We start from the raw sequence: 18,032 nt of genomic DNA on the forward strand, positions 1-18,032 counted from the left end.
AATCTGTACTCTCACTACGTTAGCAAAATTGCTTGAAATGATTGTCTTGTCACTGCTGATTTTCTGGAAGACAATATTTTAAATCCCCAATGCAGCTTTCTTAATAAACAGTACAGAAACATTGTTTCATTAACTGACTATTTGCTGCATTACCTTGATAATGGGGGGGGAATCAGTAATTATAATCACTCTAGATTTTTTCGGAAGCATTTTTCGGAACCATCTTTCTAGGTAGGTTGTGTGGTAAGCAACTTTCAGTCATACTTGTTAAATAGTTACCAGCAAGTCAGGATAGGATAATAATATTCTGCATGGAAATTGGGGGGTCCTGCAAGGCCCTTCACTATCCTCAGCCTTATTTACCATCTATCTAAAACCCCTGTGTACCATTTTTTCCTATCACAACTTAAATTTCAAAATATATGCAAACAATATACAATTACTTTTTCCTAGAGTGGCAGACAGAGAGCTACATTGATGAGACCTTCAGGGAAATAGGAGCCAAGTCCCAAATCCAGTCTGGCAGCCCCAGCTACCTTGGATCAGAAAGGTCTCCCAGTAGGAGAACATTACCTTGGTGTAGCAGGAAGTGATCCTGTAGCAAGGACCTGCTCTCCAGGTGATGTATTGTCCTCTCACACTAGGAAAGGTCTCCCAGCGCTACCGCCCAGGAGGGAAGGGTTAGGCCGGCTATCATATTTGGTGATTCATTTATTAGAAATGTAGATAGCAGTCTGGCTGGTGGACATGAGGACCGCCTGGTAATTTGCCTGCCTGGTGCAAAGGTGGCAGACCTCACACATCACCTTGATAGGATTATAGATAGTGCTGGGGAGGAGCCGGCTGTTGTGGTACATGTGGGCACCAACAACATAGGAAAATGTGGGGGAGAGGTTCTGGAAACCAAATTTAGGATTTTTAGGTAGAAAGCTGAAATCCATAACCTCCAGCGTGGAATTCTCTGAAATGCTTCCTGTTCTGAGGCAGGGGGAGAGCTCCAGAGTTTCAATGCGTGGATGAGAAGATGGTGCAGGGAAGAGGGACTCAGTATTGTAAGGAACTGGGGAAACCTTTGGGGAAGGAGGAGACTTTTCCGAAAGGATGGACTCCACCTTAACCAGAGTGGAACCAAGCTGTTGGCACTAACTTTTAAAAGGAGATAGAGCAGCTTTTAAACTAGAACAAGGGGGGAAGCCAACAGTCACTCAGCAGTGCATGGTTTGGAGGAATGTATCCTTGAAGGATACTAATGAAACAAGAGAGTTAGGGCATCCCAACAGAGAGGTTCCAATAAAAGCAAACGTAGTCCATGTGCCTATATGTAAAAAAATTACCTGAGCTAAAGATTTCCAAATTATCCCTATCAATTGAAAAGCAGGTTGTTAATACAAACAAAAAACACACTTTGAAATGTCTGTTTGCCAGTGCTAGAAGTCTAAGAAGTAAGACGGGAGAGTTAGAATGTATAGCAGTAAATGATGAGATTGACATAATTGGCATCACAGAGACCTGGTGGAAGGAGGACAATCAGTGGGCCAGTGCTATATCAGGGTACAAATTATATCACAATGATAGGGACGATCAACTTGGTGGGGGTGTGGCACTTTGTCCGGGAGGGTATAGAGTCCACCAAGATAAAGATCATACAAGAGTCTAAATGCTCAGTAGAATCTATTTGGGTAGAAATCCCATATGTGTTGGGTAAGAGTATAATGATAGGAGTATACTGCTGTCCACCTGGACAAAAATGGTCAGACAGATGATGAAATGCTAAGAGAAATCAGGGAAGCTAATCAGTTTGGCAGTGCAATAATGGGAGATTTCAATTACCCCAATATTACCCCAATATTAACTGTGTACAATTCTGGTCGCCGCATCTCAAAAAAGATATAATTGCGATGGAGAAGGTACAGAGAAGGGCTACCAAAATGATAAGGGGAATGGAACAACTCCCCTATGAGGAAAGACTAAAGAGGTTAGGACTTTTCAGCTTGGAGAAGAGACGACTGAGGGGGGATATGATAAAGGTGTTTAAAATCATGAGAGGTCTAGAATGGGTAGATGTGAATCGGTTATTTACTCTTTCGGATAGTAGAAAGACTAGGGGGCACTCCATGAAGTTAGCATGGGGCACATTTAAAACTAATCGGAGAAAGTTCTTTTTTACTCAACACACAATTAAACTCTGGAATTTGTTGCCAGAAAATGTGGTTCGTGCAGTTAGTATAGCTGTGTTTAAAAAAGGATTGGATAAGTTCTTGGAGGAGAAGTCCATTACCTGCTATTAAGTTCACTTAGAGAATAGCCACTGCCATTAGCAATGGTTACATGGAATAGACTTAGTTTTTGGGTACTTGCCAGGTTCTTATATCCTGGATTGGCCACTGTTGGAAACAGGATGCTGGGCTTGATGGACCCTTGGTCTGACCCAGTATGGCATTTTCTTATGTTCTTATCAGGACTTTCTAGAGACATAAAGTTCCTGGATGTAATAACTGACTGCTTCATGGAGCAAATTGGTTCAAGAACCAACAAGAAAGGGATCTGTTTTAGATGTAATTCTTAGTGGAACACAGGATTTGGTGAGAGGGGTAACGGTGGTGGGGCAACTTAGCAATAGTCATCATATGATCAAATTTAAACTAATAACTGGAAGGGTGACAATAAGTAAATCTACAGCTCTAACTCTAAATTTTCAAAAGGGAAACTTTGATAAAATGAGGAAAATAGTTAGAAAAAACTGAAAGGTGCAGCTGCAAAGGTTAAAAATGTTCAACAGGCATGGACATTGTTTAAAAATACAATCCTAGATGCACAGTCCATATATATTCCACGCATTAAGAAAGGTGGAAGGAAGGCAAAAAGATTACCTGCATGGTTAAAAGGTGAGGTGAAAGGCTATTTTAGGCAAAAAAAAAAAATCCTTTAAAAATTGGAAGAAGGATCCATCTGAAGAAAATAGGATAAAGCATAAGTATTGTCAAGTTAAGTGTAAAACATTGATAAGACAGGCGAAGAGAGAATTTGAAATGAAGTTGGCCATAGAGGCAAAAACTCATAATAAAAACTTTTAAAAATATAGCCAAAGCAAGAAACCTGTGAGGGAGTATGTTGGACTGTTTGATGACCGAGGGGTTAAAGGGGCTCTTAGGGAAGATAAGGCCATTGCAGAAAGACTAAACAAATTCTTTGCTTCTGTGTTTACCAATGAGGATGTTGGGGGAGATACCAGTTCTGGAGATGGTTTTCAAGGGTGATGAGTCAGACAAACTGAACCAATCACTGTGAACCTGGAAGATATAGTAGGCCAGATTGACAAACTAGAGAGTAGCAAATTACCTGGACCGGATGGTGTGCATCCTAGGGTGCTGAAGGAATTTAAAAATGAAATTTCTGATCTATATTAAAATCATCTATTGTACCTGAAGTCTAGAGGGTGGCCATTGTAACACCAATATTTAAAAAGGGTTCCAGAGGCGATCTGGGAAAAATAGTGGAAACTATTCTAAAGATCAAAATCGAAGAGTATATAGAAAGACATGGTTTAATGGAACACAGTCAACATGGATTTACCCAAGGGAAGTCTTGCCTAACATCTGCTTCATTTTTTTAAGGGGTGAACATGTGGATAAAGGTGAACCGGTAGATGTTAGTGTATTTGGATTTTCAGAAGGCGTTTGACAAAGTCTCTCATGAGAGGCTTCTAAGAAAACTAAAAAGTCATGGGATAGGAGGCATGCCTTTTTGTGGTTTACAAACTGGTTAAAAGACAGAAAACAGAGTAGGATTAAATGGTCAATTGTTTTCAGTGAAAAAGGGTAAACAGTGGAGTGCCTCAGGGATCTGTACTTGGACCGGTGCTTTTCAACATATGTATAAATGATCTGGAAAGGAATACGAGTGAGGTTATCAAATTTGCGGATGATACAAAATTATTCAGAGTAGTTAAATCACAAGTGGATTGTGATACATTACAGGAGGACTTTGCGAGTTTGAAAGATTGGGTATCCAAATGGCAGATGAAATTTAATGTGTACAAGTGCAAGGTGTTGCATATAGGGAAAATTAACCCTTGCTGTAGTTACACAATGTTAGGTTCCATATTAGGAGCTACCACCCAGGAAAAAGATCTAGGCATAATAGTGGATAATTCTTTGAAATCGTTGGTTCAGTGTGCTGCAGCAGTCTAAAAAGCAAACAATATTAGGGAGGAGGAATAGCCTAGTGGTTAGAACAGTGGACTATGAACCAGGAGACCAAGGTTCAAGTCCCGCCGTTGCTCCTTGTGACCTTGGGCAAGTCACTTTACCCTACATTGCCTCAGGTACAAAAACTTAGATTGTAAGCCCTCTGGGGATAGAGAAATACCTACAGTACCTGAATGTAAACCGGTGTGATATCTCAATTGAGATGAATGTCGGTATATAAAAATAATAAATAAATAAATAAATAAATATTAAGAAGGGAATGGTTAATAGAACGGAAAATGTCATAATGCCTCTGAATCGCTCCATGGTGAAAGCCACACCTTGAATACTGTGTACAATTCTGGTCACCGCATCTCAAGATATAGTTGCGATAGAGAAGGTACAGAGAAGAGCAACCAAAATGATAAAGGGGATAGAACAATTCCCCTATGAGGAAAGGCTGAAGAGGTTAGGGCTGTTCAGCTTGGAGAAGAGACGGCTGAGGGGGGATATGATAGAGGTCTTGAACGAGTAGATGTGAATTGGTTATTTACACTTTCGGATAATAGAAGGACTGGGGGCACTCCATGAAGTAAGCAAGTAGCACATTTAAGAGTAATCTGAGAAAATTCTTTTTTACTCCATGTACAATTAAACTCTGGAATTTGTTGCCAGAGGATGTGGTTAGTGCAGTTAGTGTAGCTGGGTTCAAAAAAGGATTGGATAAGTTCTTGGAGGAGAAGTCCATTAACTGCTATTAATCAAGTTGACAGTGAATGGCCTCTGCTATTACTGGCATCAGTAGCAAGGGATCTTCTTGGTGTTTGGGTGCTTGCCAGGTACTTGTGGCCTGATTTTGGTCTCTATTGGAAACAGGATACTGGGCTTGATGGACCCTTGGTCTGACCCGGCATGGCAATTTCTTATGTTCTTATAGATAATAATTTATCCTTTCCTACTGAGTCTATTAAATTGTGTGAATATTGTAGATTCCTGGTTAAAATAAAACAATTTATTTCTAAATCTTGCTGAATCAGAAGCAGTGGGGTTGATTGGATACCAATCTCTGAAGAGCTGACCAACCAGGCAGTTGATGGTATTTTGCTTCAATTTGTCGACATCATTTGAAACTTAGGGATACTGTTTGATTCCCAACTATCCTTTAACCACAGTTAAATGCTATTATAAAGTCAGCAGTTTTTTTTTTTAAGAACATTGCAGTATATTCTGCCTATGAGTGACTTTCACATGATGGTACAGACTTTCATTTTAACAACTGTGGACTATTGCAGTTACCTTTATGTAGGTTTACCAAAATATTCTCTTAAGGCCTTATAGCTGTTACAAAATGCAGGAGGATGATTAATTGCTTCTGTATGGGATAAAGTTACTCTTGCCTTCAAACAACTTTTGTTGCCTTTTGCACAAGGTGGTGTTTTTAAGATATTCATCTTTGTGTATAAAGCTCTTCAGAGGAGGGTATCTTATTGTGCAGCTCGAATTGTTATATATACCATCTCAGTCATTGCGTTCCATAGAAAGGCAACTGTTGAAATTTCCCCCTCAAAGAATTTCATCTTAAAGTTACGTGTAGTTGTGACCCCTCAGTAGCAGGGCCAGTTCAATGGAACAGTCTAGTCTGCTTGTTGAGAATTTAGGAAATAGTTTTTCAGAAAATGCTATTTCATAGTTTATTCCTGATAATTTTTATCTCTACTTTCTTTTTTTCTTAATAAATATATCTAAGATGTTTTATGTATTTTATTGAATTATATTTTGTTTGTATTGCATTGTTTGATTAGTTTCATTTTGATGCTTATTTTTGCTGTTTGTTTATATGTTGTCATGATTACGCCCTCCTCTCAGCTCTCTGCAGCTGCTCGTCCTGGTTCTAGGATACCTCTTCAGCCTGGCGCCCCTTCCTGTCCACTCGTACGGCCCTTTTTGCACCACTTCTCTGGACTCACCGGCTCCTTTAGTCAGAGTGCCAGGCCTAGCCCCAGCACTCCCAAACAGTATAACATAAAGTCTTTATCAAAACAAGGTTTAATGCAGTTCTACAGCCTCACACGCTGTCGTCCATACAGTAATACCTGGCTGTTCTTGCTAGCACAAGTCTCAAACAGGCTATCTTTAGCCAGCCACTACCGCTCCCAGTTAGGGAAACACACAACTCACCCCTGTCTCCCCACATTGTGCGCGGCTAGGGCCTTCCCCTGCCAATCTGCCCGTGCCTGAGGAGTGCTGCCGGTCTAGTAAAACATTCCTTTCACAACACCTCAGTAAAACAAGGTTTGAAAAGCTTTTACACCAAACATTGCTTTCACACATTTCCTCAAAAACATTCTTTTTAAAATACCAATCTTTTACCATCCCCCAACCTCACAGTCATTCCACCTCCATAGAAGAGCTGGTGGACCTTTCCCCTTCCGATCCTACCTCCATCTCTTCCTCCAGTTCCATTGACACTGCTGAGTCATAATCATCAGTCCCTACTTCCCCCACCTGTTCTTGCTCACTCTCAAACCAGGGGTCAGGTGACGATTCAGGGAACCTGGGAACTGTAGTTCTTGCTGCTTTCCTAATCGCCCTCTGGTGTATATGTTTGGTACTGCCTGCCTCTGTTTTTCTATATCTATGCTGTTTTTGCCCTTGGCCAGGTTGTACTGCATCACAATGTAAACAGCCTAGCATGGTTTTTCTATTATAAGCAGTATATAAAAACTTTTAATAAAATAAAATAAGCCAAATAAGGAAAGTAGCCAATTAGTCTTTCAGTTTTGAAAATCCAGAAAGCAGACATGGAGATTTCATAAGGGGATTGCTAATCCTTGTTATATCCTACTGGTATCCCCTCTAGTCTCTTCCTGGGATTTAAACTTCCCTGGAGAGTTGGGCTCCCAGACTCCCCAGGACTCTCTGTACCTGGATTTCCAAATGCTTGAATCTTTTTCCTGATGTCCTCTCATTTGAACTTCTTGATCAGATCATTGGATGGGCTGCTTGTCTCGTTGATGGGGTGACAGGACTAGGGAAATCAGGCTAAGACTGGCACAAAAAGCTTAGGAGCTCTTTTTTTTTTTGTGCTGTTGTCCTTTGCAGTCTTTTACCAGCTACAATTTATCCATACTGTGGCAGGAAAATGTCTCCATCTTCCTGAAGGAAATGTGTGAAATTAATTTCTTCATATCATACCCCATTTTTTGATATAATAAAACATGAAACATCTTGTTATTTCTTGGGAAAATTTTCTGGGAAATGTCACATGGCTTTACTGTATCAGAAAAAATCATTTTTAAACTTGCTTGTGCATCCTAATGTAATTGTGATTCTTAGCCAAAAAGAAAACTACTAAAAGGTTTCTGTTGTGAAAAACCCCCACAGTAAATGTTAACTGCATTTTCTTTGTTATTTAAGGAATGTCAATCTACTATCCTCAAGTACGGAAGGCATTAGACAGCATCCTTAGGCACCTGGATAAAGAAGTTGGGAGGCCTATGTGTATGACTAGCATACAGATGTCTAATAAGGAGCCTGAGGATATGATCACGTATGTAATATATACCTCCTACTCATTAAACACATTTATGTATTACTGGTTTTGCAAAATCTTGTACATATTTTACAGCACTGGCATGAAAAGTGTTAGGAGATCTGCACCAGTGCTATTTAGTACTGCAGATTCATAGTACCAACATTGTATGTACTTGCTCTGGACCTTTATTATGCTTGTATAAGAAGGCAAACAACCCTTAAACTATGCAGAAACAAAGAAATATGCGAACATTCATGATGCCTTGTTTCCTTCTTTAGTACAGAAATTTGCACACAATTCTGACAGTGTTCAGTGTGTAATAAGTGCATCATTAAACATTGGAGACATATTTTCCTTAGAAAACTAGGTGAGAAATTGTCCTGCTTACCATAGGCACTAATCATTGCAAAGCAGCTTTAAAAATGCTCAGTGTCATCAAATAGCAGGGCAGCTTTAAAAATGCTAGATGATATCACAGTATATTCTGAACATCCTGAGATTTCAATTTAACTGAGCAGGCTTTTTTCCGTATAGGAAAGAAAAAGGGATTCTAAGTGTCTGGCACACTGAAAACACAATTTCTATTTCTAGGTATTAAAATTTATTATCTGTATTCTTCGCACAAAAGGTTTTGAGGTGGATTACAAAGTAAAACACACACAATCCTTTAAACAAACAAAAAAACAATGAATGAAAATCAAATACATAACAAACATCCTAGCCTGCTGAAGAAATCATTCAAGCTCCTAAGCTCAAATAAGAATAGCAAACTGCTTTCAAACCGATGACAGTTTGAGCAAAGTCAAAAACGGCTGATTCCTAATTGTATGCTCTCTTAAATAAAAAGATTTTAGAAGCCTTTTTGAAGGTGCTTGTGGCAATCAATAGACCAGATATCATGAGGTAAAGAGTTCAATAAAGTTGGACATGTGATCGAGAGAGCTCTTTCTCGTGTGATATCTAGATGTGCAAGCTTTACTGAAGGAGTTCCCAGCAAGCCCTTACCCTCAAATCTTAATGAATAAGTAAGTGGGTTTATAAATCCTCAAAACAGTGCTAACCTAGTAGTCTGACTCTCTGAATAAATGTGTATCAAGGTGGCTAATTTGTACTGAATCCTATATTTGATAGATAGCCAATATAATGAATGTAATACTGGTGGTACATGATCCTGTATTGGGGTAGTGGTGAGGATCCTAACAGCAGCATTCTGAACAAGCTGCAATGGATTCAAGGTCTTCGCTGGAAGCCCTGTGTAAAGTGCATTATGGTAATTCAAGCCAGTTAAAACCAATGCCTGGAGAAAAGTGAAACTCATAAGGCTGTTATATAGCTCACACCTTTTCATTGCTAGATCAGGGCAAGTTAAAATGAATGGTTGAAAAATAATTAAGGGAGACAGACGTGATGATCTTAAGTCTGGTTTCCATGTAGGAAACTAGACCAAAAAATGTGTGTTGAGCACTCATCATTGCTTGATGGTAAAATGGACTGTAGTAAGTCCTAGTTAACAGTAATTTAGTGCTGCTGTAACCCAGAGGCAAACTTGAATAGGTTGACTTTAAAAGCCCTCCCTATCATTGCAAGCTGTTATTGCTGTTGTACCATTCTGTGAGTCCTAGTTTACAGTAATATGGTGGTATTCTAGCATTTAATTTAGTTATACTCGCTGGTTTCATCCTGTTCCTTGGGGCTTCCAACACAATTAGAAACATGAGCTATTTTGCCTTGAGCTTTTATTTGCAACTAATTGGATTTTTTTCCCCTCTTGTAAATCCCTTCACTCTCCTTCCTATGTAGTTCAGCCATTACAGTAACAGTCCTTGGTCAGGGGCCACAGTCCCTCCAGAACCTGCACCCTGATTCTGACCACAAGATATCACCATTGTGCAATGACAGATTCCCTCCCTCCAGGAACACACAACAGTGTCAGCTGTCTCCGTCTTCCTGTGGTGCATCCAGGCTTGAATGCCTGTGGCAGCACAGTACTACGTTATACAGTTGACTCTTTTTTCTTAGTTTATTTTTCAGAGATACTAGAAAGTTTATTTTTATACAGAAATGTTTTAAAAACACCAGTAAAAATGTTATCAAAGCAGATAACTTTGATGGTAGCGCATTGTAACATGTAATACAATATTTTCTAGTGCAAGAAATAGTTTAAAGCACAGAGGAGAGGTTTTAAGATTTTTAATGAGCAGTTTCATGACATTTTTGTTTGAATTGTAATACATGTCAGTTTCCTATTTACTATGGTATAGAAATATTCATGTTCTATCAAATTGTTACTGTGTCTGTAGTTAATAATAGATAAGGCTTTCTTAGTGATCTGGAGAGTCAATCCCAACGAGTGGGTTATGCACCTCTGCCAGCAAATGGAGACGGAGCAACAGCTGACGTCACAACTATATAGTCCCGCCCCAGTGAGAGCCCATCAGTATTCTCTGTCTCCAGCAGATGGTGGACATGCATTCCCTTTGGGGGATTGCTTGTGAGTAAAACAAAATGAGAAAAGAAGAAAGTTGGAAAGGAGATAATGGAAAGACTAGTTTGCTATATAGCACCGCTTTCCTACCTCGTGCAGTCCCTCCCTCAGTAGAGTGCCTTCAGTCCGGTGACTACCATGGACCTAAATTCCAATTAGCGGTTTCAGGCCAAAAGAGTCTCGGCAGTGACGGCTTTAGCCCTCTACCCCCATAGCCAGGACCCATTCCTGCTCTCAGCCAACGAGGGCTGAGCTCAGGTAAAAGCTTTCTTTCTTAAAAAAAAAAAAAAAAAACAAAAAAAAAAAAAAAGCAGGTAAAGGGTCTGGATCCTCTGCTTCAATTACCCCACTCACATCTCTGGGGAGTTCTGTGAGGAGAGAGTGCAGGCTCGGTGGAATGGGCATCTGTTTGGCTAGGCCCCACTCCCAGGCTTCCCCCATTTTGGCCTATGGTAGGCCACGGGGTAGTTTTGCTCACGTTTTGCTGTAGGCCATTGGGCACTTGCATGCCCGTGTGGGCGTCCGTTTTCACCTGTGCATCCAGTTTGGATGTTCTTCCTTCTGGGTGCACATATTCTGTGTCCAGTTTAGGTGTCTCTGCTGGGCATCCAGTTTGGGACCCAGTTGGACAAACAACCTAGACACGTGGGCTTGGACGCACATTTTTTGTGTGCCATTTTGGGCACACTTATATGCGTGGTTAAGCTAGGCACGAGCCTTCCTCCGTCTGCATGCTTACAGCATAACGCCCATGGTGAAGAAACCTAAGTGTCTGTCTATCTGTGCATTCCACATTAGGGCCATTCAGCCAGAGCTTTCTTTAAGCATGTGTTAGCGCTGCCTGGATGCTCAGTGAGATTTGCTGCCTCCTGATTTTGCCAGTGATGGTCCATCTCCTCGTTCTAAGGGGGAGTGGGACCGAGGGAGACATGGCAGGGGTGTCCCCTGCCTTGATTGATCCATAGGTCACAGTCATCAGGGGACACTGGCTCGCAGGATGTCTGGCTTGGGCCTCTGGGGCCTGATATGGACCCGTTCTCCTTTTCCTGGGTGGAATTCTTCCAGGGATTTTAGATATTTCTACAAGGCTGGTCTTTGGAAGTGACAGTACCTACTAAGGTAGCTCCATGTGCTCTGAATGCCTCTCCTCCTGTCTCTAAGGTCAAGCAGCGTGGCACATTTCATTCTGACAGAGCTTGAATGCAGGTGGATCAGGATGATACCAATGATGATGGGGGTGGCTCTCCTGGTGAGGAAGGGGACATTTCCCCAGATTTGGAACCATATTGAACTCTTCTCCATTTCTTTCAGAGGAATGAGTTACTGTGTTTGATCTCAAACCCTGAAGACCTTCAGAGTTTCTGGACCTTACTGCTTAGGGGGGGGGGACGGACAGAAGAAACTTCCTATTTTGATCACCCTGTACAAAGCTTCTTGTTTCTTTCCCCTCTTGGATGCAATCCAGGAGTTGATTGACCTGGAATGGAATGTGCCAGAGGCATCTTTTAAAGGGAGATGCATCTTGGCGGGTTTATACCTCTTGGATTCGCAGGCCAGAGAGCAATTCCATTTCCCTAGGATGGATGCTTTAGTGTGTTCTGTCATGAAACATACCATCATCCCAGTATAGAAGAGGTGTGGCACTGAAGGATGCTCAGGATGGGAGGATTGAGGCTATCCTGAAGCAAGCCGTTGAGGGCAGTGACAATGAACTTGCAAATTGCTTCTTGTAAGCGCTTTGGTATCTCATGCTTCCTTGCATCTTTGTCAAGAATCTGGTGGCAATGGGGCAAACCTTGGACCTATGATAGAGCTGGGGGCCGCTGCTAACGTCTGATGCAGGCTGTGACTTGATACACACGGTCACCAGAGGAGCTGCTTTGGTTATTGTGGCTGCGCAACTGATCCGCAGTTTCAAAGTCCAACCTTACTAAGTTGCTTTTCAAAGGCTCACTTTTGTTGGGCAGTGAATTGGAAAAAATGGCAAGTAAATGGGGAGAGACCTGGGTCCCTCGTTTGCCAGAGAAGAAACCTGTTGCCCTGTCTTTTTGGGTGACTGGCCACTCTTGAGACTACTAGTGTGTTTGACCTTATAGGGGAGATTCTTCCCAGAGATCACATCCCTTCTGCAGGTCTCAGTCCTTTCACCTCTGAGGTCCTCAAAAGGATGCATGTTTCAGAGGTGGAGCTTCCTGGTCTTCCAGTGAAGGTTTCCGGGCTCACCTGGTGTTGCAGGCGATAGGTGGTTGCTTATCTTGGTTTTGTCACAGGTGAGTCCAGATTACTTCAGATCAGTGGGCTCTCAAAGTGATTCAGAACGGGTATGCTCTACAACTTCTTCACATTCCTCTGGATGCCTTCATGGTCTCTCCATGCAGCTCCCCTCAGAAGAGGGTAGAAGTGGAAGTGACATTAAATGGCTGTTGAATCTGAAAGCGGTGATTCCCACTCCTGAATCGCAGTGAAATACAGGTTGATATTCCATTTATTTTGTTGTGTCCAAGAAGAAAAGGGGTGTTTTGGTCCATAGTGGATCTCAAGGGCATCAACCATCATCTACTCATTTCAGGATGGAAATTGTATGCTCTGTCATAATGGCTGTCCAAGCAGAGAGGAGTACCTCACATCTCTGGATTTGCTATCTTGGAACGCCATTACCAGTTTCAGGCCTTGCTTTTTGGTCTGAGCATAGCACCCAGGACCTTTTCCAAGGACATGGTGGTAGCAGCAGCGGCCCTTTACACGGAGGTCATTCTAGTTGACCCCTATCTTGGACAACTGGTTGATTCGAGCCAAGACTTTGGAGGAGAGTCTTCGTGCTTCCCGCTGGTGGTTTCCTTGCTACAGGAACTAGGTTTCGTAGTGAATCTGCCAAGAGCATTTTGCAGCTGTCTTAGATGCTGGAGTATCTTAGGGTTTGATTTGATACAAGGTAGGGCATAGTGTTTCTGTTGGAGTCTCAGATCCTCACATTGATGCTGCGAGTTCGATCCACAAGGAACTCTGTCTGACCGTGTGGTCTAATCTACAGGTCCTGGGGTTGACTGCTGCTGCTTTAGAAGTGGTTCCCTGGATGAGGGCACATATGCGCCCTCTTCAGCACTCCATGCTCTACCAATGGAGTCTGCAGTTGGAGAACTATGCGGTGAGGCTGTTCCTTCCATTAAAGGTGAGTTCCTAGTTGGCCTGGTAGTTATACACAGACCATCTCAGGAAGGAAATTTCCCTGATGCCGCCAAATTGGTTGGTACTCATGATAGATGCGAGCCTCGGGGGTTGAGGGGCTCACCTTCAAGAGTTGGTGGTGCAACGGTGCTGGAATGTACGAGATCGGCAGTGGAACATCAACAGACTGGAGACACCAATAGCTAGAGGCTCCGGTGGTCAGATAATGAGACAGTGGTGGCTTATGTAAATCATCAGGGTGGAACCAAGAGTCAACAGGTGTTGGAGGAGATAGATGCTCTCATGGTATGGATAGAGCAGCATCTCCTAAGCATATCCACCTCTCACATTGCCAGAAAGGAATGATGAATAAAACGGAAAATGTCATAATGCCTCTGTATCGCTCCATGGTGAGACCGCACCTTGAATACTGTGTACAATTCTGGTCGCCGCATCTCAAAAAAGATATAATTGCGATGGAGAAGGTACAGAGAAGGGCTACCAAAATGATAAGGGGAATGGAACAACTCCCCTATGAGGAAAGACTAAAGGGGTTAGGACTTTTCAGCTTGAAGAAGAGACGACTGAGGGGGGATATGATAGAGGTGTTGTTTAAAATCATGAGAGGTCTAGAACGGGTAGATGTGAATCGGTTATTTACTCTTTCGGATAGTAGAAAGACTAGGGGACACTCCATGAAGTTAGCATGGGGCACATTTAAAACTAATCGGAGAAAGTTCTTTTTTACTCAACGCACAATTAAACTCTGGAATTTGTTGCCAGAGAATGTGGTTCGTACAGTTAGTATAGCTGTGTTTAAAAAAGGATTGGATAAGTTCTTGGAGGAGAAGTCCATTACCTGCTATTAAGTTTACTTAGAGAATAGCCACTACCATTAGCAATGGTTACATGTAATAGACTTAGTTTTTGAGTACTTGCCAGGTTCTTATGGCCTGGATTGGCCACTGTGGAAACAGGATTCTGGGCTTGATGGACCCTTGGTCTGACCCAGTAATGCATTTTCTTATGTTCTTATGTAAAGGACAATATCAGCTGATTTCTTCAGCAGGAGAAACTTGGACCCAGGAGAATGGGAGCTGGTGGACTAGGCCTTTCAGCTCCTGGTGAACCACTGGGGCCTACCAGATCTAGATCTGTTGGTGACCTTCGACACAAAGGTTTCATGCTTCTTCGATTGCATGCAGAACCCTGCAATGGGCATTGACGCTCTTGTTCAGGAGTGGCTACTCAGTGCCCTTCTCTAGGCATTGCTGCCCTGGCCTATGATAAGCAGGCTTGTTCAGAAGATTACAAGTCAAGCCAACACAGTCCTTTTAGTGGCTCTGGATTGGGTTCAAAGGCTGTGGTATGCCAATCTCCAGAGACTTCTGGTGGCAGCCCCCTCAGGCTACCATCTGGGATGGATCTCTTACATCAGGGGCCATTCCTCCTTGAGGATCCAGATCGATTCTGTCTTAACTTTGGCCATTGAAAAGGCTTGGTTGTTGAAGCAGGGTTTTTCACCTACGGTAATTTCCACTCTTCTTCGGGCTTGGAAATTTTCTAGTTCGCTAGCCTTTCTTTGAGGCTTGGTGTTCTGAGCAAGGTACTCAATTGCTAAAGGTGGATATTCTGTTAATTTTGGAATTATTACAGGATGGCTTGCTTAAGGGTTTGACCCTTAACACCTTGAAGGTTCAAGTTGCAGCTCTGGCTTGTTATAAAGGAGGAGTAAGTGGAGGGCCAATGTGTCCCATTTTCTGCAGGGAGTTAAGCATCTTTGCCCTCCCCCATTGCGGCTTCTGGTGCCTCTGTGAGACCTTAACTTGGTCCTCGAGTTTTTGGCAGGTCTAACCTTTTGACTGCTGCGTACGTTCCTTGTGGCTGCTTACCTTGACGACAGTTTTTCCGGTAGCAATCTGTTCAGCACGTCGGATCTCTGAGCTGCATGCTCTTTCCTACTGTGAGCCTTTTCTCCATATGACTCTGGGTGCGGTTCAACTTCGGACTGAGCCATCCTTTTTGCCCAAAGTGGTTTTGAACTATCATTTGAATCAGTCCATTTCTCTGCCTGCTTTGAACAAGGACAGAAATGAAGCTGAGTACCGCCTTTTATGTTTCTTTTTTTATCAAGCATCATTTGCTGCCGTACTTGGCATGACTAAGACTGTTCGAAAGTCTGATCGCCTGTTGTGCTCCATTGTGGGGATAAGCAGGGAGCACCAGAGATATGGGCAACAATTGCCCGAGGGTTGAAGAAGTCGTCATGGCAGCCTATGTGGCTGCTGAGGTTGCCTTACCGAAACAGATTAAACCGCATTCCATAAGGACTCAGGCAGTAACATGGGCAAAAATTTATTTGCTGTTGCCTGCTGAAATTTGCCGAGCAGTGACATGGTCATCTTTACGCACTACCTCCAAGCATTACCACTTGGATATTAGTGCTGGGGAGGATGCTGTGCTTGCATGGGCGGTATTGACTAGATCGCTGATAGCTTGACTACCCGAACGCTAAGGAAGGAGAAATTACTACTTACCTGATAATTTCCCGCCCTTGGCTGTCTGTGTTTGAATTTGTGGTTAGCCTTTCTTAGGGCAAACTATACAGAGTATGATTCCTGTTCTTTGTTGACAACTGTAAGTGCCTTCTCTAGCCTTTCTTCTCTAAACTGAACAGCCCTAACTTCCTTAGCCTTTCCTCATAGGCCAGCCGTTCCATGCCCCTTATTTTGGTCACCCTTCTCTGTACTTTCTCCAGTCCATTGATAGGTCTGGTTTTCGGGATATCCACAATGAATATGCATGAGATAGATTTGCATGCATTGTGGATATCCTGAAAACCAGGCCTGTTTGTTGCTCTTGAGGACTGGAGTTGGCCACCCCTGCTCTAGCATCTTTATTTATTTTATTTATTTATTTGTGTTTTTCTATACCGGCATTCACAGAAGTTCGTATCATGTCGGTTTACATATTTTATTCAGTTTACAATTTTATTCGGTTTACAATTTTATTCAGCTCTGGTGAAATAGCACCTGTATACTTATATGTAATTTCCCATAAACTCAGAAATATCATACAGGGCCATTGTATGTGGTTTACCTGGTGCTCCTATAATGCACTAGTTTTGCTATTGTGTTTGAAAGCAGCAGGCCTCATCAGTCTAGTGACATGTCATACATTCATCTGGTGCTAAAATATTCAGCCTGGTCCTCACAGTGCAAAATAACACTGGTATCTGGCTGCACTGCTCAGCTGTTTGTGGTTTATTGATTATACATTGGCCCCTATGTATTTTGCATCTTCTTACCTTGCCTGTACTGCTTGATTTCTGTGAGATTGCAAATCTTTGTAGTTTACTGTACAAATCCAGAAAATGTAGGGTAGTTAGCAAGACCTAGTTCAAAACACCTGCAGATGAGTTTACCTGCATAATTTTGAAATTATCTTTTGCCCAAGGTGTTAATTTTCATAAACTTTTAAAAGGAACATTTTCCACAATATCTTTGCACAAATTAAAAGCGCTGTAAAAAGTTCTGTAGGAGTTTTTGCCCAATCCTTAAATTTCATTACATTGCACTAGTAAAGCTATAAATTCCCTTTGGCATGAATCTGCACTTTTATTGTTAACAAATATCAGTCCTGTGCTAAAAGGACATGTGATCATATATTTAAACCAGGGAGTTTAAACTCTAGTCCTCAGGTTAGTTTTCAGGGTAACCAAGCTGTGAAAATTTGCTTGTTCTTAGAAAATGTATCTGATTAATCCTGAAACTAGAGCAGTTTTTTTTTATATCACTGAGAATTCCTGTTCTAAATTATGCTCAGAATGGCTCTGCTTTGCTTTATGTGTGTGATGCTTTATAGCTCAATTCCATTACCTTGGATGTGGTGACATTTAAATTTACTGAAATGCAATTTAAAAATCTGTTAAGAGCTGATTTTCTACTAATAATTGACATGGAAAATTATTTAAAGATGCATTTAGAAACCACAAACCAAAGTGAAAAATTTAAATAGTCCTAACCAATCATTTGGTAATACTTTTGAACAGAGTATTACCAAGTGGAAAATTATTACCAGCACACACAGACCAGCCATAAATATATCATTGAATTGTGTTCATGACTCGTGTTTATTTTCAAGTCATTTAAGGACAAAATACATTTGTTTTTCATGACATGAAAATTTGCCTATATGTCACTAAAATTTGAAGTCTAAATAAGATATGAGATTTTCTCTTTCAACATGATGTTGCAGAGGAGAGCGCAAGCCCAAGATTGACCTGTTCAGAACTTGTGTTGCTGCTATTCCAAGACTGATTCCAGATGGCATGAGCAGGACTGACCTCATTGAATTGTTAGCAAGGTAAAAAAAAAAAAAAAGACTCATTTTTACCTCTGCCATTTATGCAAGATTTAGTTACTTATTGAAGAGATTAGGTACTGTAGTAATTGCACTTTGAAAAACTCCCCTGAAATGTTCTAGCGACTAAAAATAGTTTTTATTCAGATTATTGGTTACTCTGTGGTAGCATAAGTGTCCGCAGAATGTCTAGATTTAGTGCTGCTATAGGCTCAGGAGCACATATCCTTCTAAACCAGGTGAGAAATGAGCCACCTCTTCAGATAAGAGATGAGTAATGGTTTTCCTGTACAAAACT

At 41.7% G+C, this 18,032-nt stretch overlaps 1 protein-coding gene across 11 annotated transcripts in view; it reads left to right on the top strand.

The window, feature by feature from the left end:
* Window positions 1-18,032, top strand: part of FRYL (FRY like transcription coactivator) — a 978,233-nt gene that overhangs the window by 592,660 nt on the left and 367,541 nt on the right. For all 11 annotated transcript variants that reach the window (XM_029588005.1, XM_029588013.1, XM_029587996.1 and 8 more), the window contains 2 exons: window positions 7,605-7,737; window positions 17,630-17,737. In XM_029588005.1, the coding sequence (XP_029443865.1) occupies window positions 7,605-7,737; window positions 17,630-17,737 (241 nt within the window). The remainder of the gene's footprint in view (window positions 1-7,604; window positions 7,738-17,629; window positions 17,738-18,032) is intronic.

This window comes from Rhinatrema bivittatum, chromosome 1 (assembly GCF_901001135.1).
Source record: "Rhinatrema bivittatum chromosome 1, aRhiBiv1.1, whole genome shotgun sequence".
In the NCBI taxonomy this organism is placed as follows: Eukaryota; Metazoa; Chordata; class Amphibia; order Gymnophiona; family Rhinatrematidae; genus Rhinatrema; species Rhinatrema bivittatum.